The 26,405-nt window shown below is 42.0% G+C and overlaps 1 protein-coding gene across 1 annotated transcript in view; it reads left to right on the top strand.

Moving 5' to 3' along the window:
• PTPRN2 (protein tyrosine phosphatase receptor type N2) overlaps positions 1 to 26,405 on the top strand; it is a 674,672-nt gene that overhangs the window by 605,846 nt on the left and 42,421 nt on the right. The window contains exons 15-17 of the mRNA XM_059818647.1: positions 5,901 to 6,048; positions 17,566 to 17,639; positions 25,842 to 25,919. Coding sequence (XP_059674630.1) covers positions 5,901 to 6,048; positions 17,566 to 17,639; positions 25,842 to 25,919 — 300 coding nt within the window. The remainder of the gene's footprint in view (positions 1 to 5,900; positions 6,049 to 17,565; positions 17,640 to 25,841; positions 25,920 to 26,405) is intronic.

The raw sequence follows: 26,405 nt of genomic DNA, 5'->3' as shown, positions 1-26,405 counted from the left end.
CACTGTATTACAACATCAACTGAGCACTCAGAAAGCTTTACCAAAGCCAAGCCAGGCCTCTGTGCTCTGTCTTTTTGCCTGTATTCAGGCATATTAACTCTGTCTTAATATTTCCCACTGGCACTGGTTCTCTTGGTCAGAGATGCATTGTCCCTGGGACAGTTCTTCATCCTCTGGCTGAAAGCTCATCTTTTGCCTTACGACTGGCATGTCTCACACAATGATAATAGATTTTACAACACATCCCTCTCTCCACGTAACATTGATGCATCCTCCTTATCCCCATAACATGTTTGGTAACAAGAGTATCTCATCTGTGCGTACAAGAGAAAGTATGAACTGGGCTACCAAGTGTCCTTGCAGGTGAGGCCCTGTGGAAGGAAAATTAAGACTTAATGAAATTTAAGGTACACCAGGAGATCTGGTGAAGCAGACAGTGTTTGTTTAAATAGTAGCATATACTTGAGATTACAGGACTTGCCTTGATATGGACATACTGATGAGACCAGACCGCTACCTTTTTCAGCAGGCTTTGAGGAGCATTACAATAACAGTGGTGACAACCTCTATTTATTTTACCTGCTGCTCTGGAACAAGGAAAATCATGTGTGTGTTTGACATGTTGGTAATGAGTTTCTTTTGTACCAGGCAAACGCTGCAGAATGTCTCATGAAAACATCCTAATTAAGGAGTGGATTTGAGTAGACATACAATCTCTAAAATATCAGAAGTTCCACTCAATTTAATGTACATCCAGCAGCTCCCAAGAGAGTGTTTCAAAATCACTAAGCTTCTGTTTAGCAAAATGGGGATGAGCATAGGGGCTCTGAAGGACTGTAAATGAAAGATTACTTAACTCTGAGGGAATTCTCTGACATCTGAATGTTTTAAAGCAAGCTTCTTTCTGGGTAGCTTTTTTAAACATGCGTAAAGCAGATGTTCATATTGCGCAGAGCCTTCCGCAGCTTCATTCAAATAGTCAAACACCTTTTCAAGATCTATCAAGAATTGCCTTGTGAATCTGATCCCTGAAATGCAGGTGTTGAGACCACATGAAAAGTGGTTGTCTGGTTAAAGTAAAGATTTCAGTGTGTTTTCATTTGAACATTCATTTCTATTTACACTCAGGATTCCGTGAAAAAGGAAGGTAAAAGTAAAAACAGTATTCCTTTTTAAAGAGAGTTGAGTTATTTAAAAATTCATGTGCACTAAAAAAAACCACATTACCTTAACTGTATCACATTTGATAATTTCAAAAGAAAATAAAAATTCTTTTTAAAATACAGTCCTTGAAATCACCAAATAGACAAATTGGAGCCAACAGGAAGCTCCTTGCTACGTACAGCCCTGCTTTAGGAATGACATCATAGAATCACTTAGGTTGGAAAAGACCTTTAAGATCATCAAGTCCAACCGTTAACCTAACACTGCTAAGTCCGCCACTAAACCATGTCCCTAAGTGCCTCATCCACACGTCTTTTGAATACCTCCAGGGATGGTGACTCCATCACCTCCCTGGGCAGCCTGTTCCAGTGTCTGACAACCCTTTCAGTGAAGAAGTTTTTTCTAATATCCAATCTAAACCTCCCCTGGGGCAACTTGAGGCCCTTTCCTCTTGTCCTGTCACTTGGGAGAAAAGACTGACACCCACCTCTCTACAACCCCCTTGCAGGTTGTTGTAGAGAGCTATAAGGTCTCCCCTGAGCCTCCTTTTCTCCAGGCTAAACAACCCCAGCTCTCTCAACCGGTCCTCATAAGACTTGTGCTCCAGACCTCTCACCAGCTTCGTCGCCCTTCTCTGGACACGCTCCAGCACCTCAATATCCTTCTTGTAGTGAGGGGCCCAAAACTGAACACAGGATTCGAGGTGCGGCCTCACCAGCGCTGAGTACAGGGGCACGATCACCTCCCTGCTCCTGCTGGCCACACTATTTCTGATACAGGCCAGGATGGTGTTGGCCTTCTTGGCCACCTGGGTACACTGCTGGCTCATATTCAGACGGCTGTCAATCAACACCCCCAGGTCCTTTTCTGCTGGGCAGCTTGCCAGCCACTCATCCCCAAGCCTGTAGCGTTGCATGGGGTTTTTGTGACCCAAGTGCAGGACCCGGCACTTGGCCTTGTTGAACCTCATAAAGTTGGCCTCGGCCCATCGATCCAGCCTGTCCAGATCCCTCTGCAGAGCCTTCCTGCCCTCAAGCAGATCAACACTCCCACCCAACTTGGTGTCATCTGCAAACTTACTGAGGGTGCACTTGATCCCCTCATCCAGATAACTGATAAAGTTATTAAACAAAACTGGCCCCAGTACTGAGCCTCGGGGGACTCCGCTTGTGACCGGCCACCAACTGGATTTAACTCCGTTCACCACAACTCTTTGGGTCCGGCCAAGCAGCCAGCTTTCTACCCAGCAAAGTGTGCACCCATCCAAGCCACAAGCAGCCAGTTTCTCCTGGAGAATGCTGTGAGAAACGGTGACAAAAGCTTTACTAAAGTCTAGGTAGAAACATCCACAGCCTTTCCCTCATCCACTAAGCGTGTCACCATGTCATAGAAGGAGATCAGGTTAGTCAAGCAGGGCCTGCCTTTCATAAGCCCGTGCTGACTTGGCCTGATCGTCTGGTTGTCCCGTACGTGCCACGTGATGGCACTGAAGATGAACAATATTCATGGCCCTCTTCCTACAGCTTTGTGGATCTTACAGTATATTGGAGACATTCTGTATTGGCAGATCTGTATATCAGCATAAGATGCCCCTGAACTCTATGGGACATTGGTGATGGGCATGTCAAAACAAATCAGATTATAAAACTGTAGTTTAAAATGTAGTTGCTACAGGCTGGTCCTTGACTGCCTGATCTCTGCCTGCTGCATGCTAAACAGCTTCTCTGAAGCCAGGAGACTTGGCTCAGTGGCATTGTAAGATTTTTCTATTTTTTTCCCTTTGCCTCATAAAAATTCTTATATACCAACTATTCTCTGCTTGGGAGGTATTATTATCTTTTTTTTTATTATGTTCAGTATACATGTCCAGGCACAGATTGACTAGGAGAAAAGAACTGAATCTTTAGCCTCCTTCCTTTCCACAGTAGCAACAGCCTTTCGGCAAGGACAAGCAAACTAGCAGAGGATGGTTTCCTCCCATTAACTTGCAGGTTAAGGCTGGCAACATGTTAGCTAACCCACTCCCTTAACACACGACAGAGCCACGCAGCTCTCCCAGCTCCCCATCCGTCAGGTCACAGCTCTGTCCACTGCGATGCTTTTTTCCTTCATTGTAGAAAAGAAGCAATCGCACAGTAGGTGTTTCGATTGTATCTAGGCCACCACTATTTTTCACCTCCTTTAGAAACCTTTCTTCTAATGCGACATCCTTTCTGGAAGCGTAGCTTCTTGAATTGCTTTTCAGTTACAGGTTTGATTTACAAATCTTGTGTAAAGACGCACACACGCGACAAACCCTGCACAAAACAAAGCTGTGTGTCAGGGGCTCTTCTGTAACTGAAAAACCATTCAAGCTGCAAGAGAGAGCAGTATCCTGCCTCGCTGGTGGGGTGGGAAGCACGGTGGAGTGACAGCTTTAGCAGAGCTCCCATTTGGCGTAAGACAAGCTGCAAGCTTTTTGCACCTTCTGTTAAACCTGCTGAGAGGGCAGGCGAGCCTTTCTTCTTTAAAGCATGTTTGAAAGAACTATTTGACGTAACAGAGATTGCCTATGGAAAAGGTTTTCTAAGCAATTAAACTGCTTTTTATACTTTTCAGTGAATCTTTCCAGCAGCTTTTTCTAGACAAGTGTTGCTACATATTGGGCTGTATTAGTGAGTGCTCCAGCAAGAACCGCTTTGACTGATGTTTGGGCCAGAGGCACCCACAGCTTGCTCCCAATGCCCATCCAGACCCTGTCCCTTAAACAGTCTGTCCCTTTTCTAATCTGTTTAAGGATGTTAACTTCAACCTACAGTATAAAGGTGGTATGGACTTTAATTTACAAATATGAACTGGGTGTAATGTGAGATTAGGTTCAATAAGGCCAAGTGCTGAGTTTTACACTTTGGCCACAACAACCCCAGACAACGCTACAGGTTTGGGGACGAGTGGCTGGAAAGCTCCCCCGCAGAAAAGGACCTGGGGGTGTTGACTGACAGCCGGCTGAATACGAGCCAGCAGTGTGCCCAGGTGGCCAAGAAGGCCAACAGCATCCTGGCCTGTATCAGAAATAGTGTGGCCAGCAGGAGCAGGGAGGTGATCGTGCCCCTGTACTCAGCGCTGGTGAGGCCGCACCTCGAATCCTGTGTTCAGTTTTGGGCCCCTCACTACAAGAGGGGTGCTGGAGCGTGTCCAGAGAAGGGCGACGAAGCTGGTGAGGGGTCTGGAGCACAAGTCTGATGAGGAGCAGCTGAGGGAACTGGGGTTGTTCAGCCTGGAGAAGAGGAGGCTGAGGGGAGACCTTATCGCTCTCTACAATTACCTGAAAGGGGGTTGCAGAGAGGTGGGTGTTGGTCTCTTCTCCCAAGTGAATAGCGACAGGACTAGAGGAAATGGCCTCAAGCTGCGCCAGGGGAGGTTCAGGCTGGATATTAGGAAAAAGTTCTTTACTGAGAGAGTAGTGAAACATTGGAACAGGCTGCCCAGGGAGGTGGTAGAGTCACCCTCTCTGGAGGTATTCAAGGAGCGTGTGGATGTGGCATTGTGGGATGTGGCTTGATGGGCATGGTGCTGTGTGGTGTGGGTGGGTTGTTTTGGTGTGGGTTGTGGTGTATTTTGTGGTTTGTGGGTGGCTTTGGTTTGGTTTTGGTTTTTTTTTTTTTGTGGGTGTGTGTGGTTTGGTTTTTTTTATTTTTTTTTTTTTTATGGTTGGACTTGATGATCTTACAGGTCTTTTCCAACCTTAGTGATTCTGTGATTCTGTGATTATTCTGTTGCTTACTGTAGGAGAAGATGACAGGTTCTGAAAGGCAATTTGGCTGTATAAGTAGGCTTACAGTACCAGGTGATCACTTTCTTAATTTTCATGTTAAAGGGAGGGGAAGATTTCTGGTTTTCCCCACCATTCCTCCTTTCTGCTCTCTTCCCCTCACCTACTTGGATGATTTTCAGGTCCATGGAGTGAAGGAATAGAGTTTTAGTTCACTTCTGGCAAACCTTTGGAACTGAATTCCCAATCCACTGCTGTACTGAATCTCTAGCCTTGAAAGATCTGCAGAAACTTAAGACCTCCGCCAATATACTCTGATGGGCCATCACTCCTGCTACAGCCAGTTAATTTTTCTTTGGTGATGCTTCTCTTAACACTCTTGACTTTACTTAGTGCCAGGTAAAATCTTTAACAACATATAGTAATATTAATTAACAGCATCTTCTCAGTTCAAGGCCCTCTCTGTGCCAGTCCATGTGCAGGACGAGTTCCTAATGACCTGGTACTTGAGCCATGACACTTCAGCCTGGCAATTTTTTAATTCTCCCCAACAGCTGTATCATTGTTGTGACTTGTATATGTGCTTGAACTTCAGTTTTAAAAGCCTTCAGTTTGACATGAGCTGTTAATGTAGTAAGTAATGCTTATCAATGGACTTTTGTTTCTTTTTCTTTGCCTGATGAAAGAGATATTCAGGCTTACATTTTCTACGTACCGAGAAGAAGTAGTTTTCTCCTGAAGCTCAGTAGCTGGGGTTTCAAGCATTTCTTCTCTGTTAGCACTGGTAGATGTTAGCGTTCTGATTTTGTATAGCACAAATAAGCTTGACATTAACTCTTTTAAGTGACTGAATTAGCCACAAGACTGAGTGTGTTTTGTCCCCAAAGCTCAGGATTCCTGTGCTTTCCATCCTGAGATACATCCTTTTAGCTTAGCTTTAAGTCTAGCTAAGTCAATGCTTAATACAGTATTCTTTTAATTCCAGTCCTACATGGAAGATCATCTGAAAAACAAGAATCGTCTGGAGAAAGAGTGGGAAGCTCTGTGTGCTTATCAGGCTGAACCCAATGCCACCACCATTGCACAGCAGGAGGAAAATATCCAGAAGAATCGCTCACGGGCTGTAGTACCATGTATGTACGCTTTACTTTGGGTGATTGCATTTTAAGTTCTTGATACTTTTAAGTACTTGATACTTTATCCTTTGCACAGTGACAGATGACAGGCAAACAGAATACAGAGTAGCTTATATGGGTACTAGAAAACTGTCGCTACAACTATGGGCTGGGTGCATGTCCTGTTGTCATACCAGACACTGTTTGTCTCCTTGTAAGCTGTATATATGTTACAGAAATGTACAACTATGTCACATAGCACTGCTGCTGCAGCTGTGCTGCCTCATGAAATTTAATAGCCAGAGTGCTTTTCAATGCTGGAATATACTTCCTGTACAAGAGTGGCATCTGTAGCCGTTCAACAGAAAGAAGTTTGGCTTGTGTTTGGACAAGTTGGTATCATGTCCATCCAAGAGTAATACCAGCAGTCTATAATCAGAACTAGATGATCTGTTTATCAGATGCTCAGCTGTACTGAATGAGCCCCTTTAGGCTTCAGTGGATAAGCTTGCAAACGGGCTTTTCTCTCTGCTAGGTTTAGGATAAAAAAAGAAAAATTAAAAAAAAAAAAAAAAAAAAGCCAGTGTTTTTATTCCTAGAATCTGCTCTTTCCTGTAAGCAGCCACTTTTCTGAGCTTGAAATAAAAGCAACATATTTTTCCTATGCAAATATATGTATCTCATAGATTACATTGGTAATCTATGGCCACACATTTTATTAAGCAACCAATGAAACAAAACTGAAACTGAGAATATATGCACAGTCCACAGCAACAAAAATGCTCTCAGTCAATGTGCCCACAATCCAGCTGGGTAGCTTGGCAAACATACATAGCTATTTTAATTTTTAAAGTGCCCTGAAAACATTAATTTTCCCTATGAGAGCCTTGAGTAAGTACTGTTCCTCCTTTAGAAATGGGGAAATGACAGGTAACACATTAAGTAAATGTCAGAGCCAGATTTAGAGTGAAGATTCTTTGGAAGTACATGATAATTTAACTGAGCCCATTGGTCCTTGCATATTTGCTTCAGCAGGGTTTGGCTCTCTTCTTTATGTAGTGGTTCTTCCTGCAATACTTCACCGCTTAGGAGAGGAGTACAGTAGTTTGGCAATATGAATTTTTCCTGAGTAAATATGGTGCTGGTCAAAAGCCTCTTGGGGCAACAGCAACAGTTTGCTGACTTCCATGTGTTTTGGGATCAGGTCTGTTGAAAAGTTCTGAAGAAGTAACCTTGAAAGTTAAAGTGCAAGACTTCTGTGCTCTTTTCCATCCTGAAAAAATAGCATTTAACCGACATGATAGGAAGTGAAAATTGCTTCATGATAATGTGTATTGATCCAAATTGATCTTCCTGCTTAAAGCATTCTTTTCAATGTGGACTTACAGTCCATCTTAAGCCGTTCCGAGTCTCTGCTCATAAATTAAGCCAGACTGTTTCTGGTTGCTGCCTTGAAGACAGCATGGGAGCTACAGCTGATGTAGGAAACATGTCTGCATGATACAATGAGCAATAAGATAAGGACCCTCAGGCTAGACCATTCTAGCTCTGAATCCAGAAGTAACATAGCTGTGGCAGTGCTAAAGAGCAGAGATTTTTAGCTTGGGTGTCACGCCACACTAGGGAGCTGAACTATTCTCAGACAGAAGTTAGATAGTCTGTCTCTTTTCATCATATTGTACCATGTGGATGAACCAGCCTACACTGATCAGTCTTCAGTTGACAAGTCTCTGCCTATTGCTTCTTCCATGGCATGTTGTTACGCCTCTTCTTCCCCTCGCTGAGTCTAGACTGAATCAGTACTAGCTGGGAAGGTATTTGGACATGGACAGGGTGGCTGCAATTTATTTGAAGCTTTAATTAGAATTATTTTAGCACATTTAAAATCCCTTAGTACTTTTACAAGAGTAAAATGTTATTTTTTTACTTTGTTACAATGTGGAAACTTCTATTATAGCTATTAGCGCGGTGGGAACTTTCTTTTTTTGACTGAATTGCACAGAATTACCTGCCGTCACTTTCTGGAGTTGCTGTGCACTGGTAAACAGCTGTCATGTTTTACCCTTAAAAGTACTTTGATGATGGTGGAAAGTGTGGCATAGAGTTTAAACAACATTAAATTTTGAAGAGGTGATGGTTATTGTAGACTCTAAGATTAGACTGAGATGAGAAAGAGCCCAGTTTGCCCACTTCTTTTTTTGCTATGTTTGACATTAAAACTATAGCAAAAAGTCACAGATTTGCTTCATAATAAATTAAGAAGCAAAGCTGATATGATTTTGATATGCTACAAAGTTGTTATGCTACATTCAAAGTATTGTCACAGAGTAATGCCTTGTTAGAATTTCCTTACCTCTTTCATATTCATAATCACCTTGACAAGGTAGAACAAGATTGCTGATCCATGTGAAAGATTTCATCTTAGGAAGGCTTCAAAGAAGCTTTAATATCATGTTGTATTTACTTTGCATTTTCCTTTCTTAACCAGTCTTAAAATAATATAATACTGTTTTTTACTGATTACATAACTGGTGTAATTTCTAGATCAACATTATCTTTAATCTCACAATTGTATCATAGCTTACTCTTACACCTATCTTCTCTATTTACAAACAGCTTTTAAAATACTTAGTAGCAGAACACCTCAACACTGTACTTAATTAATTACTAGTTAAAAAAATTCTAACAATTGAAGTAACTTGGACCTTCTAGATTAACAAAATTGCATCCTTTTATCCAACCAACAAGCAGACTGCTGTAATTTAGGGCAATGGGATACCTTTTTTCTGTATGAACACATGAGCAGTTCAATTTGTTGATGTCCAAAAAAAAGCTTTCCAGACTTTATTTTCTCTTCTTCCAATCTGCAAAATAAAACCATCTCAATAGGGTCAATACAGTATGTTGTTATTTATGTATACCATAGATACATATAGGTATTTTAAGCATTTGGCAAACAACTTTTTGCAGTGAACGCCCGTCAAAAGCTGTCTACTGTAGCTGCGTCCATGGGTCATGGTATATATTAGAGCAACCTGCTTACCTCTGTGCTTTGATTTACCTCCAAAGGAAAGCAAAGCATTTGGGGGCAGAGTGTGCAACCAGCTCTGAGGCTTGTGTGCAGAGCACAGCCAGGGGATGTGCACCGAGGATGGGAACACCTGAGCAGAGAGTACTTGCTCTGGGTGTGTGCATTATCCGTATCAGTAATGCATGTACAAATAGTACAAAAAGTATTTGACTAAAAGGAAACAGAAGACAGAAGGAATTAGGTAAAATGTGAGTCTGATTTTTCCAAGCTTTCAATCCCCATCTGAAAAACAACAAAAGTAATAGATCTTCATTAAGTCACAGGGCCACTGTGAGATAAACAGAAAACTGTGAGATGGCACGCTACTGTAGTATTGGTGACTGTTTAAATAATCCAGATAGAATGACATTTTGCACTCGACTCAGTTGTGTAAACACAGGAACCTAGTGCCATTTGAGACACCTAAAGTATTCAAGGCACCCATGCAGAGCTGGTAGGTATAACACAGGCTCTATGGGAGACCCATGCCCTCCAGGCTGCTAGCCTGAGTGTCCTTAGGGCACCTCAGACATCACAAGAAACCTACACTGAGGCAATGAATCAAGTTCTCTGGGCATGATTCTGTGATATCATAGATTAAGATGCCTAAATTTAAGTGTCTCCATGTAGCTGCCTCCATGTGAGCCAGGTGTCAAAGCACCCATTACAGCCACTGAAGAGCTAGTCAGTGCAGTGGCATCATGAGATCTGTGCAATGACCAAAAGTAAGTTTTTTATTTTCAGTGAAATGAATAGCTCTAGGATGCCCTCAGATATCCAGTGTGAGTCATTAGGTCTTGTGTCATATCTGTTAACCGTGTGCAATGTCTTATCTACCCTACAGTTTCTCAAATGGTATGAAATGTTCATGTTTAGCCAACTAAATCAAGCCGCATTAGCTGTAACCTAGTCCACATGAAGATATCTGTATGTAGATACCAAAACTTAGATTTCTGTCTACAAATTCAATTTTTATATACTGCAAACTCATGTGTGCTTGCATTATATTTTGTCCTTTATCCTCTACCCTTTATAATTTATACTTTAATTTATGTTTTATACTTTGTATTTTATACGTATATAAAATAGAAGACTGTGTTATATTTCTCCTCAGCTATAGGTTAGTACTACCCTTCTTGTTTAGGAGGCCTCTCTCTGCCACCATATCCATCTATATGTTTTGCTTTTCTTTCGGTTGTGGCTTGGTTGGAGCAATAGCAAATGCAAAGTAGTTCAGCATTCAGCATTAGCTATTGTAGATATCTGAAATTATGACTAGTTGTAGCTTGGCCAGATTGCAGGAGCTAGTAACAGCATTTGTCTTTTCTCTCATTTCCTTATTACCATCCCTCTTCTCTCCTATTTCTTCATTCATCTTTCTTTCTCGCTTTTTAGATTGATCTTATATATCTTACTTTTCTGTCATCCCCTTCCTTCCTTTTATTTTTTGCTTCTCCTGCTTCTCTTTCCTTGCATCTAACATAATCAATACGCAGTTTACAAAAAAAAATCCCCATAGTTGCTTATTGTTAACATAACAAACTGGTGTCCATGGTATCTTTTTTTTTTTAATTCTTTTTCTGCCTGTTTCTGAAGAGCTATTATGCTAGTTTCTAGAAGCTTTGAGGTGATAACAGGCATAGACAAGCACAATCTGTTCGTTGTCAATATGAACGCTTGATGCTGCAACTGAAGCACACATGGGTGCAAACTCTTGATATATGCAGAAAACACATGTACAACCTTTTTTGCACATGTTTTTTTTTTTTCTGAGCACAAATACAAAGTCTCACCACCTTTTCACTACCAAAGCCTTAACAGGTCTCACCCTCCGATAAACCTTCCAAGACAGCAGGATAATGATATGGTACACTAAATCAGAGGGTCTGGATAAAACATTATGTTTTAAAAAAAAAGATTCTGAAGTTACTGATCTGACACTTGACTTTTACTGGAGAGTCACACTGACATCTGTTTGCTAAATACTGATGAATCACTGTCTTCTCTCTCTCCCTCATCCATTTGAAAACATTTCACACATTTTCTTTCGTGATTAGTTCAAACACTTTTGCTATCCAATGAATGGGGCTTATCCTGAGTGCTTACTTAGCTTAAGACACTTGAGAGACCACATTTAGCGCATGTAACCTGCATATCTCCTACATAGCCAAAAGGTTTCAGAGCTGTAGTTCTTCAAGCACTCTGTGGCAATGCTCATTGTAAAGCTTTCTATAAAAAATCTTGGGTAGCCCCAAGATCTCAGATGTCACAAGTTCATTTTTATGCTTCAGATTTTTTGTGCAGTGGTGCCAAAGTAAGGTGGAAGTGAATAATGTGCATGAACATGTTCTCTTTCTCATCTTCTTCATCCTCCTATTGTGTTGAGTCCTTACCAGAGGAAATAATTTTATGTGAATAGTAAATCATAGAATCATAGAATCATTTAGGTTGGAAAAGACCTTAAAGGTCATCAAGTCCAACCATTAACCTAGTACTGCCAAGTACACCACTAAACCATGTCCCTAAGCACCTCATCCACACGTCTTTTGAATACCTCCAGGGATGGTGACTCCACCACCTCCCTGGGCAGCCTGTTCCAGTGTCTGACAACCCTTTCAGTGAAGAAGTTTTTCCTAATATCCAATCTAAACCTCCCCTGGGGCAACTTGAGGCCCTTTCCTCTTCTCCTATTACTTGTTATTGGGAGAAAAGACTGACATGCCCCTCGCTACAACCCCCTTGCAGGTTGTTGTAGGGAGTCTCCCCTGAGCCTCCTCTCCTCCAGACTGAACAACCCCAGTTCCCTCAGCCGCTCCTCATAAGACTTCAGCTCCAGACCCCTCACCAGCTTCGTCGCCCTTCTCTGGACACGCTCCAGCACCTCAATGTCCTTCTTGTAGTGAGGGGCCCAAAATGTAACACAGTACTCGAGGTGCGGCCTCACCAGCACCAAGTACAGGGGCACGATCACCTCCCTACTCCTGCTGGCCACACTATTTCTGATACAGGCCAGGATGCCGTTGGCCTTCTTGGCCACCTGGGCACACTGCTGGCTCGTATTCAGCCGGCTGTCAGTCAACACCCCCAGGTCCTTTTCTGCGGGGCAGCTTTCCAGCCACTCTTCCCCAAGCCTGTAGCGTTGCATGGGGTTGTTGTGACCCAAGTGTAGGACTCAGCACTTGGCCTTGTTGAACCTCATACAGTTGGCCTCGGCCCATCCATCCAGCCTGTCCAGATCCCTCTGCAGAGCCTTCCTGCCCTCAAGCAGATCAACACTCCCACCCAACTTGGTGTCATCTGCAAACTTACTGAGGGTGCACTTGATCCCCTCATCCAGATAACTGATAAAGTTATTAAACAAAACTGGCCCCAGTACTGAGCCTCGGGGGACTCCGCTTGTGACCGGCCACCAACTGGATTTAACTCCGTTCACCACAACTCTTTGGGTCCGGCCAAGCAGCCAGCTTTCTACCCAGCAAAGTGTGCACCCATCCAAGCCACAAGCAGCCAGTTTCTCCTGGAGAATGCTGTGAGAAATGGTGACAAAAGCTTTACTAAAGTCTAGGCAAACAACTTCCACAGCCTTTCCCTCATCCACTAAGCGTGTCACCATGTCATAGAAGGAGATCAGGTTAGTCAAGCAGGGCCTGCCTTTCATAAGCCTGTGCTGACTCCGCCTGATCACCTGGTTGTCCCGTATATGCCGTTTGATGGCACTGAAGATGATCTGCTCCATAACCTTCCCCAGCACCGAGGTCAGACTGGCAGGCCTGTAGTTCCCCGGACCCTCCTTCCAGCCCTTCTTGTAGATGGGCGTCACATTTGCTAACTTCCAGTCAACTGGAAAGAATGGCTCTTCATTCATTTGACATGACTTGTTCACCCCTAAGCTTATTGCAGGTGAAGGTTGCTCACATTGTTGGGTTAAATTTTGCTGATGAGATTGAGTGACTATAAACAACACTCACACAAGCACACCTTTGTCTTGCTCACATATCACAGAATCACAGAATGGTAGGGGCTAGAAGGGACCTCAGGAGATCATCAAGTCCAACCCCCCACCAGAGCAGGTTCACCTACAGCAGGTTGCACAGGAATGCGTCCAGGCGAGTTTTGAATATCTCCAGAGAAGGAGACTCCACAACCTCTCTGGGCAGCTTGTTCCAGTGCTCTGCCACCCTCAAAGTAAAGAAGTTCCTCCTCATGTTTAGATGGAACTTCCTATGACCAAGTTTGTGCCCGTTACCTCTTGTCCTGTCACTGGGCACCACTGAAAAAAGACTGGCCCCATCCTTCTGGCACCCACCCCTTAAGGATTTAGAAGCATTGATAAGATCCCCCCTCAGTCTTCTCTTCTCCAGACTAAAAAGACCCAAGTCCCTCAGCCTTTCCTCATAACAAAGATGTTCCAGTCCCCTAATAATCTTCGTAGCCCTTTGCTGTACCCTCTCCACAGCTCCCTGGCCTTCTTGAACTGCGGAGCCCAGAACTGGACACAGTACTCCAGATGCGGCCTCAGCAGGGCAGAGTAGAGGGGGAGGATAACCTCCCTCGACCTGCCAGCCACACTCTTCTTGATGCCCCCCAGGATGCCATTGGCCTTCTTGGCCACATGGGCACATTGCTGGCTCATGGTCATCCCGTTGCCCACCAGGACTCCCAGGTCCCTTTCCACAGAGCTGCTCTCCAGCAGGGCAGCCCCTAACCTGTACTGATGCCTGGGGTTATTCGGCCCCAGGTGCAGTACCCTCCACTTGCCTTTGTTGAATTTCATCAGGTTCCTCTCTGCCCAACTCTCCAGCCTGTCCAGGTCACGCTGAATGGCAGCGCAGCTTCCCGGTGTGTCTGCCGCTCCTCCCAGGTTTGTGTCATCAGCAAACTTGCTGAGGGCACACTCTATCCCTTCATCCAGGTCATTGATGAATATATTGAAGAGGACTGGACCCAGGACTGACCCCTGGGGAACACCACTTGTTAGACACCTCCAACTAGACTCTGTGCCACTAATCACAACCCTCTGAGCTCTATCTATCAGCCAGTTTTCTAATCCACCCCACTGTCCGTTCATCTAACCCACACTTCCGAAGCTTGCCTGTGAGGATGATGTGGGAGACGGTGTCGAAAGCCTTGGTGAACTCAAGGTAGACAACATCCACTGCCCTCCCCTCATCTATCCATCCAGTCATGGTATTGTAGAAGGCTACCAGATTGGTCAGACAGGGCTTCCCCTTGGTGAATCCATGTTGACTACTTCTGATAACGTTCTTTTCCTCCAGGTGCTTTGAGATGACACCCAGAATGAGCTTTTCCATCATCTTTCCAGGGATGGAGGTGAGGCTGACTGGCCTGTAGTTTCCTGGGTCTTCCTTCTTGCCCTTTTTGAAGACTGGAGTGACATTGGCTTTCCTCCAGTCGTCAGGCACTTTGCCTGTTCTCCAGGACCTTTCAGAGATGATGGAGAGTGGCCCAGTAATGACTTCTGCCAGCTCCCTCAGCACTTGCGGGTGCATCCCATCAGGACTTGTGGATGTCCAGTTTACTTAACTGGTCTGTAACTTGATCTTCCTCAACCAAGGGAAAGTCTTCCTTCCTCCAGACTTTCTCTGTTACCTCCAAAGTCTGGGACTCCTGAGGGCTCACCAGAGCAGTAAAGACTGAAGCAAAGAAGGCATTCAGTAACTCCACCTTCTCTGCATCATCTCTCACCATGGCACCTGTCTCATTCAACAGCAGGCCCACATTTTCTCTAGTTTTCCTTTGCCTCCAATGTACTTGAAGAAACCCTTCCTGTTGACCTTGACATCCCTTGCTGGGTTTAATTCCAAGGAGGCCTTGGCTTTCCTTGTTTCATGCCTGCATACTCTGACAGCATTCTTGTAATCTTCCCAAGTGGTCAGTCCCTTCTTCCACATACTGTAAACTTCCTTCTTCCACTTGAGCTTTTTCAGAAGCTCCCTGCTCAACCACGCAGGACTCCTGCTTCCCTTGCCTGATTTTTTGCTCTTAGGGATACACCGATCCTGAGCTTGGAGGAAGTGGGACTTGAATATCACCCAGCTCTCTTCAGCCCCCCTACCCTCTAGAGCCCTAACCCATGGGATTTCTCCAAGCAGTTCCTTGAGATCAAAGTTAGCCCTCCTGAAGTCCAAGGTTGCAATCCTACTTGTCATTTTGTGCATACTGCACATGATCCTAAACTCTACCTTATGATCACTACAGCCAAGGCTGCCCCCAACCTTAATGTCCTCCGCCAGTCCCTCTTTGTTTGTCAGTACTGGGTCCAGTAGTACACCTCTCCTTGTTGGCTCCTCCACCACCTGAGTCAAAAAGTTATCATCAATACACTGGAGGAACGCCCTGGACTGTACACGCCTGGCTGTGTAGCCTTCCCAGCAGATCTCAGGGTGATTGAAGTCCCCCATGAGAACCAAGGCCTGTGATTGTGAGGCGACTCTCAGCTGTCTGTAGAAGGCCTCATCAGCTTCCCCATCCTGATCCGGTGGCCTGTAATAAACACCCACAACAGTGTCTCCCATATTAGCCTGCCCCCTAATCCTTACCCACAAGCTCTCAACTTGCTCTTCATCCGCCCCCAGGGAGAGCTCGATATGTTCCAGTTGCTCTCTCACATAAAGAGCAATTCCACCACCTCGCCTATCTTTCCTAAAAAGAACATAGCCATCCATGACAGTGTTCTAGTCATGTGAGCTATCCCACCATGTCTCAGTAATTGCAATGAGATCATGGCCCTGTGACTGCACACAGATCTCTAATTCTTCCTGTTTATTCCCCATGCTGCGTGCATTGGTGTATAAGCATTTCAGGGAGGGAGCAGTGTGTGTAGTTTTTGCCCTTGAGGGGTGGTAGGCCTTCTGGTTCTCAAAAATACTAGCATGCTGCCCCACAAGTGCTGAGCTACTACACCTAGGTGCCTCTCTAGCAAGCCCAGTTACCTCCCCGTCCCCCTTCAATTCTGAACAATATTGATGTGCCATGACATTACTGGCGAATAAACCTAAGCAGAGGCCAAACCCTCTGTCTCTACTTTCCTGTGTTGTACTTAAATTTATTGTTCCTCATTATTCAAATAATGATTGATACTTAATACTTAAAAAAGCCAGCTTGTAATTCTGCTGTTAAGAATGGTGTTACAGGCCACTAGACAAGATACAAAGGGGGATGGGGTGTATTCGTGTACTCTTATTTTGTCTATTTGAATAATTGGTGGAAAGTTCCTCTCAAAACATCAGTATCCATGTTCAGCTGTAGAGGGTTACAGAAAGGGCTTCTCATCATCCATGACATCTCACCACAATATACTGTGCTGGGTAGGTTTGCTGAGAAGTATGAATTGTGCTGGTTATGTATCTGGTACAAGTTGTTTGAGATTCATATGTAGAGACTTAGACATCTCTTACATAAATTATCTGCATGTGGTCTGGTCTTTCTTTCTTCAGTCAATGGAAAGAAATGGGCACTTCTCAAGTGCAATTTGGCCTGTTTGAGACAGCTACATCAGAATGAGGTGATTCATGACATCATAGAAGTATTTCTGTTCTCTTAGCAGAAAATAAGTCTAGATGACTGGATCAGATTCAGACATCTGCATTGTCACTGTCTGAATACAGACAAATAAACCCCATCCATTACATATGTGTGAAGCAAAAAAAAAGGACTAGAGTTTGAGGTGTACTAGCTCTAAACATACTTGAGCTAGCACCGGTAAAAATACAAGTTAAAAAGTGATAAAAGAATATTGATGATGGACATAGACAACAAGTCTATGTCCAGAGCTGCTGCTTTCTTTACTAGTGGTGTCTGAACTAGCTACATTACCAGTAGTGTAAGAAGTCTGTATGTGCTCCAGTCACACTTTTAGATGCAGTTGTTATCGGCATTTTCTCTCTCCCACAATCATCCTCAAGTCATATCGTCTCCCCACATCACTAGCATAGCACCACATAGCACTGATCTTTGATCAGAACAGATTAACTTACTGTCCAGCTCTCAACCTTACTTCGATGTTCCTGCTGTTCATTTTATAGAGAAGCCAGATGGACAAAGTCCATCAGCTTCCTTCTTCCATGATCATGCAAACACAGGAGTGTTTTCTATAATACTGTTTTTTTCTAGTGCTTCGCCTAGTTTAAATCTTAAACTCCCTGAGTGGTAGAGAGCCTCCTTTTTCCTATGAGAGGTTGTAACACATTATGGTGCATCTCATGAAGACATGTTTTCTGACAGTCAGCTTCTGAAATGCCCTAGAGCTTCATCCCTGAGTCAGGCTGTGACTCTGTGGCTGTATCAAGACTATGTGCAGTTAGGAGTCAGAAGGAACTATCCTTTCTGATATTTACCCTGTTAGCCTGTCTTGAAGTGCACATTATTCTGACTTTCAATTGTTTAACTTAAAATGGGTAGAATACTTGTATAGAAACTTTCTTCTCTTTATTCCTCCTTTGCAGATGATCATTCCAGGATATGTTTGAAAGCTGAAAATAGCCACGACAATTCAGACTACATCAATGCTAGCCCGATTGTAAGTATGGTAACCTATGAGAAATAATCCAAATAGTCAGTCCCTGTCTTTCCTTGTTGTTAAAATATGCTTATTTGAAGCACCTCACTGCTCAGGTTGTGCAACCTCAGGCTGTGAGCACCTCACAACACTGATGTCTCAAGCTGTTCTTTCAAATTGAAGAGAAAGAAGTCTTCCAGATGTGCATGCAATACCCTTGAAGTTTATGCACTAAGAAAATGAAGTCAATAGATAGTCGTCGATCTAGCTTGTAATACTGTCAGGTTTTCTGTACTTGATATTATTGACTTATGGATTATAAATTCAACGAAACACCCTTAGCGGAGTTTTTACTTCTCTGAGGAGGTAAAACTTGCTTGTTCTTTTTTGCTTTGTCTTACTAGCTACTGTCGTAGGAAGAATGGTTTCAGTACTTGTGGAGAGCTGAGCTCCACAGGCTTCTGAACCTCTTCTGCAGCAGAAGTAGCATTTCCTCTTACCTCTCTTCCTCTGTTGCCCTACAGATGCATAGCTTTGTGTTTCTCTAGCTGTCCCTGTTCTTCTCTGAGCTTGCTGTTTAGAAAGCGAGAATGAGATCCCTTACCACTTGTGTATTCATTCAAACTGCGAAATAGGTCAATCCAATTTTTGCCTCCAAATACTCCAGCGTGGCCCTGCTGCCCTTTCTCACCCCGCATAAGCTGAATATGAATGCTTTCTTGTCTGTGAAAGGTGATAGGGAGAAAAGGTCTCTATTTTTAGACACAAAACAGGTATGATAGAGCCAGTAGCATTGCCCTGTCATAGCATCTCAATGGAAGTGTCATGATATCCAGTTGAAGGGGGAAAAAGGCACTGTGTCCTTGACCTCCGTGAGACTGCTAGTATTGAAGTCACTTTTGCTCATGGTTCTTACTCATATTAATCAAGCATTAAAAAGTTATGCTAGGGAAACTATGAGAAAGAACCTAGGATGGAGAATTAGATCTCACTGCAGTGGGCTGTGTATGCCATTACTGGCTCATTTTCTTGGGGAGTATCAGTCCCCCAGTTAAATCACTTTGTGTGGGCAAGGCAGCTGACAATTTGCAACAGCATGAAATTACAGGCTGCTTCCTTCCAGTGTTGTTGACAATACTTTTTTCTTAAAAAAAACACAGCTACATAGAAACTGTTCTCTGAGCTTTGTTTTTGTTACTTTCATCAGAGTTCAAAAGCTTCATTTCCTTGAACATACAAAAATGTTTTATTCAGAGTTAAAAGATACACAGAACCCAACAAACATCTTCAGGACGCTTTTGTGTTTGCCTTAGGGTAAACCAAAGCACCTGCATACTTCAGGGATTGCCAGCTCCCATTTTAGAGAACAGGGGTAGATGCACACAGATTAGAGCAGTTTTTAGACTACTTTTAAGTATGTCTCTAACTAGACCAAGCTCTAGCTGGCCCCAGGATGAGGAGATCAGAGTAACTTGGTGCTCCAGTGAATATGTATCCTGTTTGTAAAGTCATGCGCAGAGGTCCAGCTCCAGGGCTTCAGTGCTCTGTTTGCCTGTCTTCAGGGCACATTCAGGGAGTTATGTTTGGTCAAGCCTTAATTTGATAGTAGAAGCTGAGAGGTTTTGTGGCAAGCACAGGAGTGGGAGGTGTTAACTGGAAGCGAGATATTGTATTCTTGTAAGAGCTTGGTTGTAATTCGCATGACTACAACATGGTGCAGAAGTGGAATTACAGCATCTGTAGACAGTGCTAAGCCAGGTTCAGTGTTGGCAGCAGTACAGATGCTGTGTTTTTACCAAATAACCAAGATGGGCTTCTGCAACCTGCCCAAAAGTCTGTGTAGACACCGCTTAACTGGTTTTAGTACACAAATTTGGTTGGGGGAGGGATAAATTCTTGCATGTGTGTATGCCTATTGCAATTGTAATTCTGGTAATTAATTACACTGATGTGAAAAGTATTAGATAAAGTATTGTTGGGGGTGGAGAGGCAGAACCAAGATATCCCATTGCTATAACTGGAAAGAGTTTTGCTTTGTCAGGGTGCCCGAAGCTAATGCGGGCAGAGGGTCTCTGCTTCCACAGCTTTAACCCTCATGGTTTTACAGGGAGTTGTAATCTTGCTTTTCCATCTGGCACTTAAGAGTGTTTTCTTCTGAAAAGTTAGAAGGTATTTCCTTTTTGTAGCTTTCCCAGACTCAAGAGTTTTGTCCAATAAAACAAGTCACACCGTGAAGCAAAATTCTTATGGTTGTCTCTGTAACTCTTACAGAAGTATTTCTCTGCTCAGAGATAAGTGGGTGCACGAGTGTTTCACTGAGCTGGGACAAGCACCCAGTATCTTGCATAGCCATGAAAAACTGCCAAGATAAAATCTCAAGTTCCTCTTCTTCATGGTAGGATAGGGACCCTACTTTGTGGGAAGGAGTGCCTCAGCCCACATTTGTGTAGACGACCTGTTATTCCAAGGAAAGAGATGCTCCAGATGGTTTTGTGAGTTTGTTTCACTAAGTCAGCAGTCATTCTGCTATTTTGAAAGCAACAGATAAAATGTGTGTTTCCTGAAGGTGATGCAGTGGGAGGTTGGTAGAAGAAAATCACTACTTTGCAAGCCTGTAGTTTGGAAAGATTCCCTGCAAACTGTTTCATTTCAAGACAAATTAAATATCTTCAGGTTAGCGTAAATGTATTTGTTAAGCTGGTAATGCTTTTGTATAATGAGGTAGAATATAGGAGTGACAGAGACTTTCAGTCCTCCTTCCCACCTCAGAAGCCTACTGGAATATTATATTGGGTGCTTGATTCTGCAGTATTTACTGTGGCTGTGCAGCCAGTGCAGCCTGAGCTGGATGTACATGCTATTACTATTGCTGTTTATTTGAGACATTTAATCAACATCTTTGTAAGTGTACAGTGGATGTGGAGTACCAGTAAGTCTGCCTTTATTCACTCTTGCAAAAATCCTACCATTTCTTTCCTTCAGACTGCTGCCTTTCAACTTAAATAACCTCAGTAATTATCATGTCAATACAGTGATGATTCTGGTGCATTTGAGCCTTGCAGCGCTTGGGTTAGGAGTGAGCATTGTAGTGAGCTGCAAGATGGGCATTAATAGTACAGGATCAGTTCGGTCTGAACTGACTGGAAGAGGATTTTTCCTCCCTGCGCGTGTGAGCTGTCTGGTGAGAGAAGAGTGTAAAATAAAGTAATTATATTTGAGCTTCGGAAAGGGAGGCGTCCGGTCGTGTACATGTCACTGGGTATCTCCAGCTTCTGGGTCAGTGGTCCTGTCTCCAGCTGGGGCTCACTCAACCTTAACTTAAGTCTAAATGAGTGCAGCAGTACACCATAAAAAAATCCCCGCGCTAGACAATGAGCTGGCCACCTGCCCACATGTTTCTTCCTTTTAAAAATGCTACCCCCCTCAAGACCTCCTTTCCTTCCAATATGTTGTGAAATCTGGGGTTAGATTCATGGCCTCACCATAGTTGGGAGTGAGTGAGGAGAATCACCAGAGGTTTAGTCCAAGTTCTTCCCGTAGGTCTTTAATTTCACTGTAGCGTGAGGCCAAGCAAAATGAGTCCTTAGGAGAAATTTGCAGGGTAAAAGTGAGGTAGAAATCTGTTTCCCTCCTCACTGAAATAACATAAAGTACTATGATAATAACTCTGCTATCGGCAGCTGAATGAAAGGCTTGCAATTACAGCACAAGGAGACCCTGACTGTGCAGAATAAAACTGTGATAATTACATCTGTCATATTTGTACTTAGTCCTCATTAAATTTCGGGAAAATCATCGAGTAGTAAATAATGTGCAATCTTTGCTTTTAAATCAGAGGTCATGAAAGTAAATGGGAATTCTGTTTTTCCTCATAGGGTGTCTGAGAGAGAAAAAAACCCATCAACTACATTTAAAAACTCAGTTTGCTTATTATTGAAGACAGCAGACTGAGGAATGTCATTAGCATGACAGTTTGTTCAAACACAGCATACAAATTTCATCACCAAGAATAGACGCTGAAATTCATAATGGCATTTACAACCAGATTTACTTCTTTCATTCCATTAGGGGTTTTAAAGGAAGGATTATAAATTGTTTTAAATTTTAATTCAAACATGAAGATGAGGACTAGTCTACCTTTTTAATCTTAATGCTGAGATGAATGTGATTACAAAGTTCATCTGCATTTGCTGGATATGCTTTCTTTTACAAAAGCAAATATGCTTTTTTACTTTTGGAGACTGTCTATACTCTGTGTAATAAATACATGCATGAAAGTAGATTTTATTGGTGTTATAAACACATTAAATCTGGAAACTACGCAGTAGCTTGATTCCATAAGAATTTTTAAGGTGTTAATCAGAGTTCAACTTTCTTTCTGTCATACTTAGTCTACACTGGATCTCATTCTGATCTCATATGATTTAGGAATGTTTCAGCTGGACTCAGAGGATTTAGATCAAGGTAAATACGGTGTGGCTGAGACCACATCTCACCCAGCATCTTTTTGTGTGGAAAGTAAGGATCTGACAAGCTGAGAGGGAAGGTAAAGGGCAGGAATGATTCGGTGTATCATTTACATGAGATTTCAAAATGGTCATTGATGCCTATTGACACTTTTACTTCAGTTACCGTTTTAGAAGACTACTTAACAAGAATCTATATGTACCACTCTCAAGTCCAAATACAATAAAGTTGAGGATTTACTCCCAGAATGTATTGATTTTGCTGTATTTCATCAGCATTATCAGTGAAATCATGCAGCAGCACGATCTCTGTCTAAAAACTCAACAAAATTCAGGGTTCTTAAGGGAATCCTTGCAAAGTCCTAGGAGAAGGCAACTGGATAGTAGAACTCTTGCAGGAAAAACTAAAGGAGTAGCTTTTATTCTCTAGTAAAGCAAGGGTGGAATTGTGGTCTGATATTAATTTAACTAACTGTGATACTGTGTTCTTTATATATTTTCCTACTTTAAAATACTGTAAGTCAACTTTCATTACAAAGTGCTGTAGAAAAACATAAGTTGTGCCACTAACCTATATAATATAGAAAGACTTTTTCATTCCATTTTCTATAGTATTTCTTTTCCAACAAGAAATCTGAGTGCTCCTCCTTTTTGTTTCCATTTGCTTTTGACATTGGTAGTGATGGAAATCACCACAGTCAATTGCATGGTCAGTTATAGTAATCCCTGATCCCTTTCTTTCCCTAATACAAAATCATGGAAAAATAGATTGAAGCATTATCACCAGACTTGCCTTTGTTGTATTGCAGTGGAAAATGAGAATTCCACCATAGCAGAACGGTTGTAATAATTGCAGTTTTTTTCTTCCCAAAAATGGCTGTTCGATCCAGTTCTGTTGTAAGTCTTGTGAACTTTGTGCTTTGATGGAGACATAGAGGGAAAAATCTTATTCTTTTCGAAGAATTACTATTAGGGTGATTTCTGAAGGTTGTTCCAATGTAAAATGTTAGCAAACAGTCGATTTTTGTTTTAATACTTGATAGTATTGAGCCTGCTGTTCTCTATTCTTCTCTGGAGAATACATTCTCTGTTTTATTTTCATGAAGTGAGAAATCTGAGGGGTCCTTGAAAGAAGATAATGACTACTGACATAAAAAAAAGCCTTTTACTTGACCCTTGATTAGTTAGTTTAAAACCCATTACTGACTTTATTTCTTTTTTCAAACTTTTGTTAACTTAGATAGATTAAGATGCCCTTGGTGTTCCTGGTGACCTTGAGAAAATAAGAAAGAACATAACAAAACAATCAAGAACCGTCCCTTGCAGTCACCTACTCACATTAAATTGAATGTGACCAGAGTAGTGATTTTTCACACTTTTCTTGAAATATGTGGCATTTAAAACAGTACATATAATAAAAAATAGATTAAACCAGGAATTTCATTTAATTAGTTTAATTTTTACTCTTATTTTTGTTCCATTAAAGATCATTTAATAGTGTGGTAGGGCTTTCTGCCATCTTCTATTTGCTCCAAGCAAGAAGAGTTTCTGTTCATAATTGTTTTCTGTGCAACACAATGCACTCGGAATGTAATAATTATAATTGTCTTTTGAATTATTGTTAAACTGCTGATACACTTCACTACTCTGTGCTTATTTTAATGTTTGCCACGTTCCAACAGCACCTTTGTGGCAGAGGTTGATTAATGCTGAAATGCCAAGATTGGCCTATTCCTGATTTATCAGCTGAGCGTTGAGAAGTATTTCCTCCATGACAGCACTATTTGCATCATCCTTGATTTTTTCTGCCTTTGGTTTCTGGCATATCTACATACAAAATAATTCAGTTTAAGAAGAAATTCAATGTAAATTACTATTTTTCTCAAGTTTGGTTTACAAAACCAACTTCACAATGTCGGTTACATTTCCAAGTTGGGCTCTCACCGGTTAGCAAGTGACATCATTTTCAAGTGGATGCAGCCTACAACCATTTCCACTGGGAGTAGCAAGTCCTCTGTGGTGCAGGTCATTTTTTCTAAGCTTTTTAGATCCAACATAGGAAAACATTTAAGCACATGATTAAATCCTATAGGTCTCTGTGGGATTCAAAACAAAACAACAGAAATTATTTCAACCATAATGGAGCAAAAAAACCCATTAAGTCTGACTTTGCTTAATCACATTTGCTGTATTTAGTTCAGTGTCTCAATTCTTAGAAAAACAAAAAGAAGTTGCCCATTTTGAAATGGTTCCTAAGTTTTTTTTGCTAATACTGCTTTCTGAAGAAAGCTAGTTTTTTCCCTGATCTCAGAATACCCACAGTAGTAAATGTCTTGCTATCAGAATTGCTTTTGTCAAAAGGCAAAGAAAGCAAGGTTGAAATTTGTTGTGAGCAATTGCTTGTTGTGAAGAGTTATTTGCTGATAAGAGAAGCATCTCAGTGAAGCTCAGAATAAAATGATGGTATTATAGACATCCTGGTCAAGGTTTTTTATAACTATGGGTGGTGAATCAGAAGTAAGCTTTTATTCTAAATGGATTCAGTGACTTCATCTACCTGTGTTGTGTTGTCATGGAGAATCTTAATCTTAAGTCCGGCAGAAAATTAGAAACATAAAATGTTCCCTTCCTTTTTGCAACATTCATCATATTGTTGTTCTGTTAGAATAACTTACATCTGTTCTTTTATGGTTCTTCCCTCTTTTATGTTGCACATAATTATGAGGTGCCTTCTTTTACACTGACATGTACCATCACTGAAAATTTTGATAGGCTATGAATAAATTCAGTAGATGCCTCTTAATGCAAATGTGACTCACATTCATTCTTATTCAGATCTTTACTTATAGAACAGAATCATGTATTGAGACAAATTCTGCCTTCAGCTACATGGGTATAAGTTAACTCTCACCGACTTCAGTGTCACTGAGTCACACCCACACATCTGAGAGCTGAACTGGGTCTCTTTTCTTTATGTTCAAAGTTTTGTCTTGCCCAGTTCAGGGTTAGAATGAGTTTGTTTGGTTTTTAATCCCATCAGCAGATCTTCTTTTTCAGCAGAATGGGTCCTAAGATTTAGAACCAAGAAAACCACCCATCAGTTCGAAAACATTCATTGTAACACACTAATCCTATTTACTCTTGATGGCTTTGTTTCTTAGATTCTTTATTTTTTCTGCTCAGTGAATTTTCTGCTCCTTGAATTAAATGTAATAATTAAGGTCTTTAAGCAGAACTTCCTCTATTGAGGCCAAATCCATGCATTTAGATAAATCAGCTAACCAGAAAAAGCCAGAAACTGAATTTGTTCCCCATTTTTGCTGTTTTTTTAGTTACATGTGCCCTTGACAGGCACAGTGGAAATAGAGAACATATTTAGATGTGTGGTGCATTCTTAACACTCAGTGTAGAAAAATGTTTCAAATGGCTCCTAGGTTGCTATGAAACCATGAGCACTGATCTCAAATAAATGCCTTTGTCAACCACCGTAAATGATCTTACGCTGCATATTGAGGACATAGGACATTGCTCATCATGTGTGCTGATATTCGTCTGGTCACATCAGTCTTTTGTGGAAAGAGGTCTCCTCTGAGCTTATAAATAGAAATAAAATTCTTTGCTTGCCAATAAAGGATGGAGGGACATGACAGTCCTTTAGGAAGTCCCTTGTTTCTGCCCTCACATACTTTCCGTCTCTAAAACAGCAAAGGATTTTCTTTTAAATAAAACCAGTCTGTGTTCTGTCTCCTTATTCCAGATGGACCATGACCCCCGAAACCCTGCATATATTGCCACCCAGGGCCCTCTCCCTGCTACTGTCGCTGACTTCTGGCAGGTAAGTTAAACATCTCTTTGAAAACTGAATTTATGTTACAACTCAAATGTTTTCCTATGCTTCTGGAAATATAAGGTGTATAAAAAGCTGTTGTGCTTGAGTCACAATAGGTGGGAAAACCTTAGTTCAAATGTCTTTTTAAAATCTAGTACATGGATATTAAAGACATTTATGTATATGACAAGCCCTGCTAAGAAGTAGTTGATCTGGAAATTATATTGAAAACTTCAGGCCAAAGTATTCATATTTTAGAGCCAAACTTCAGGTCAGGTCTCCGTAATTAAACTGCTGCCAAGGACTGGATGATTTTCAGAGGGCCTGACCTTCTTAAGAGTGTAGCCAGAATTCATTGTCATTCTCCAGTTCAAAAAGGACCTAACACTACGTGCCATGAATTTTTCCGTTGAAACTTATTTCTCACATGCCCCAGTTCCCCAAAATGCTTAAATTCTTATCCATTTACCCTACCACAGGTAGCTGAGTTAA

The sequence above is a fragment of the Gavia stellata genome, chromosome 6 (assembly GCF_030936135.1).
Source record: "Gavia stellata isolate bGavSte3 chromosome 6, bGavSte3.hap2, whole genome shotgun sequence".
Classification (NCBI taxonomy): domain Eukaryota; kingdom Metazoa; phylum Chordata; class Aves; order Gaviiformes; family Gaviidae; genus Gavia; species Gavia stellata.
The sequence above is the reverse complement of the archived record's forward strand: the minus strand, read 5'-3'. Positions and strand labels throughout refer to the sequence as shown.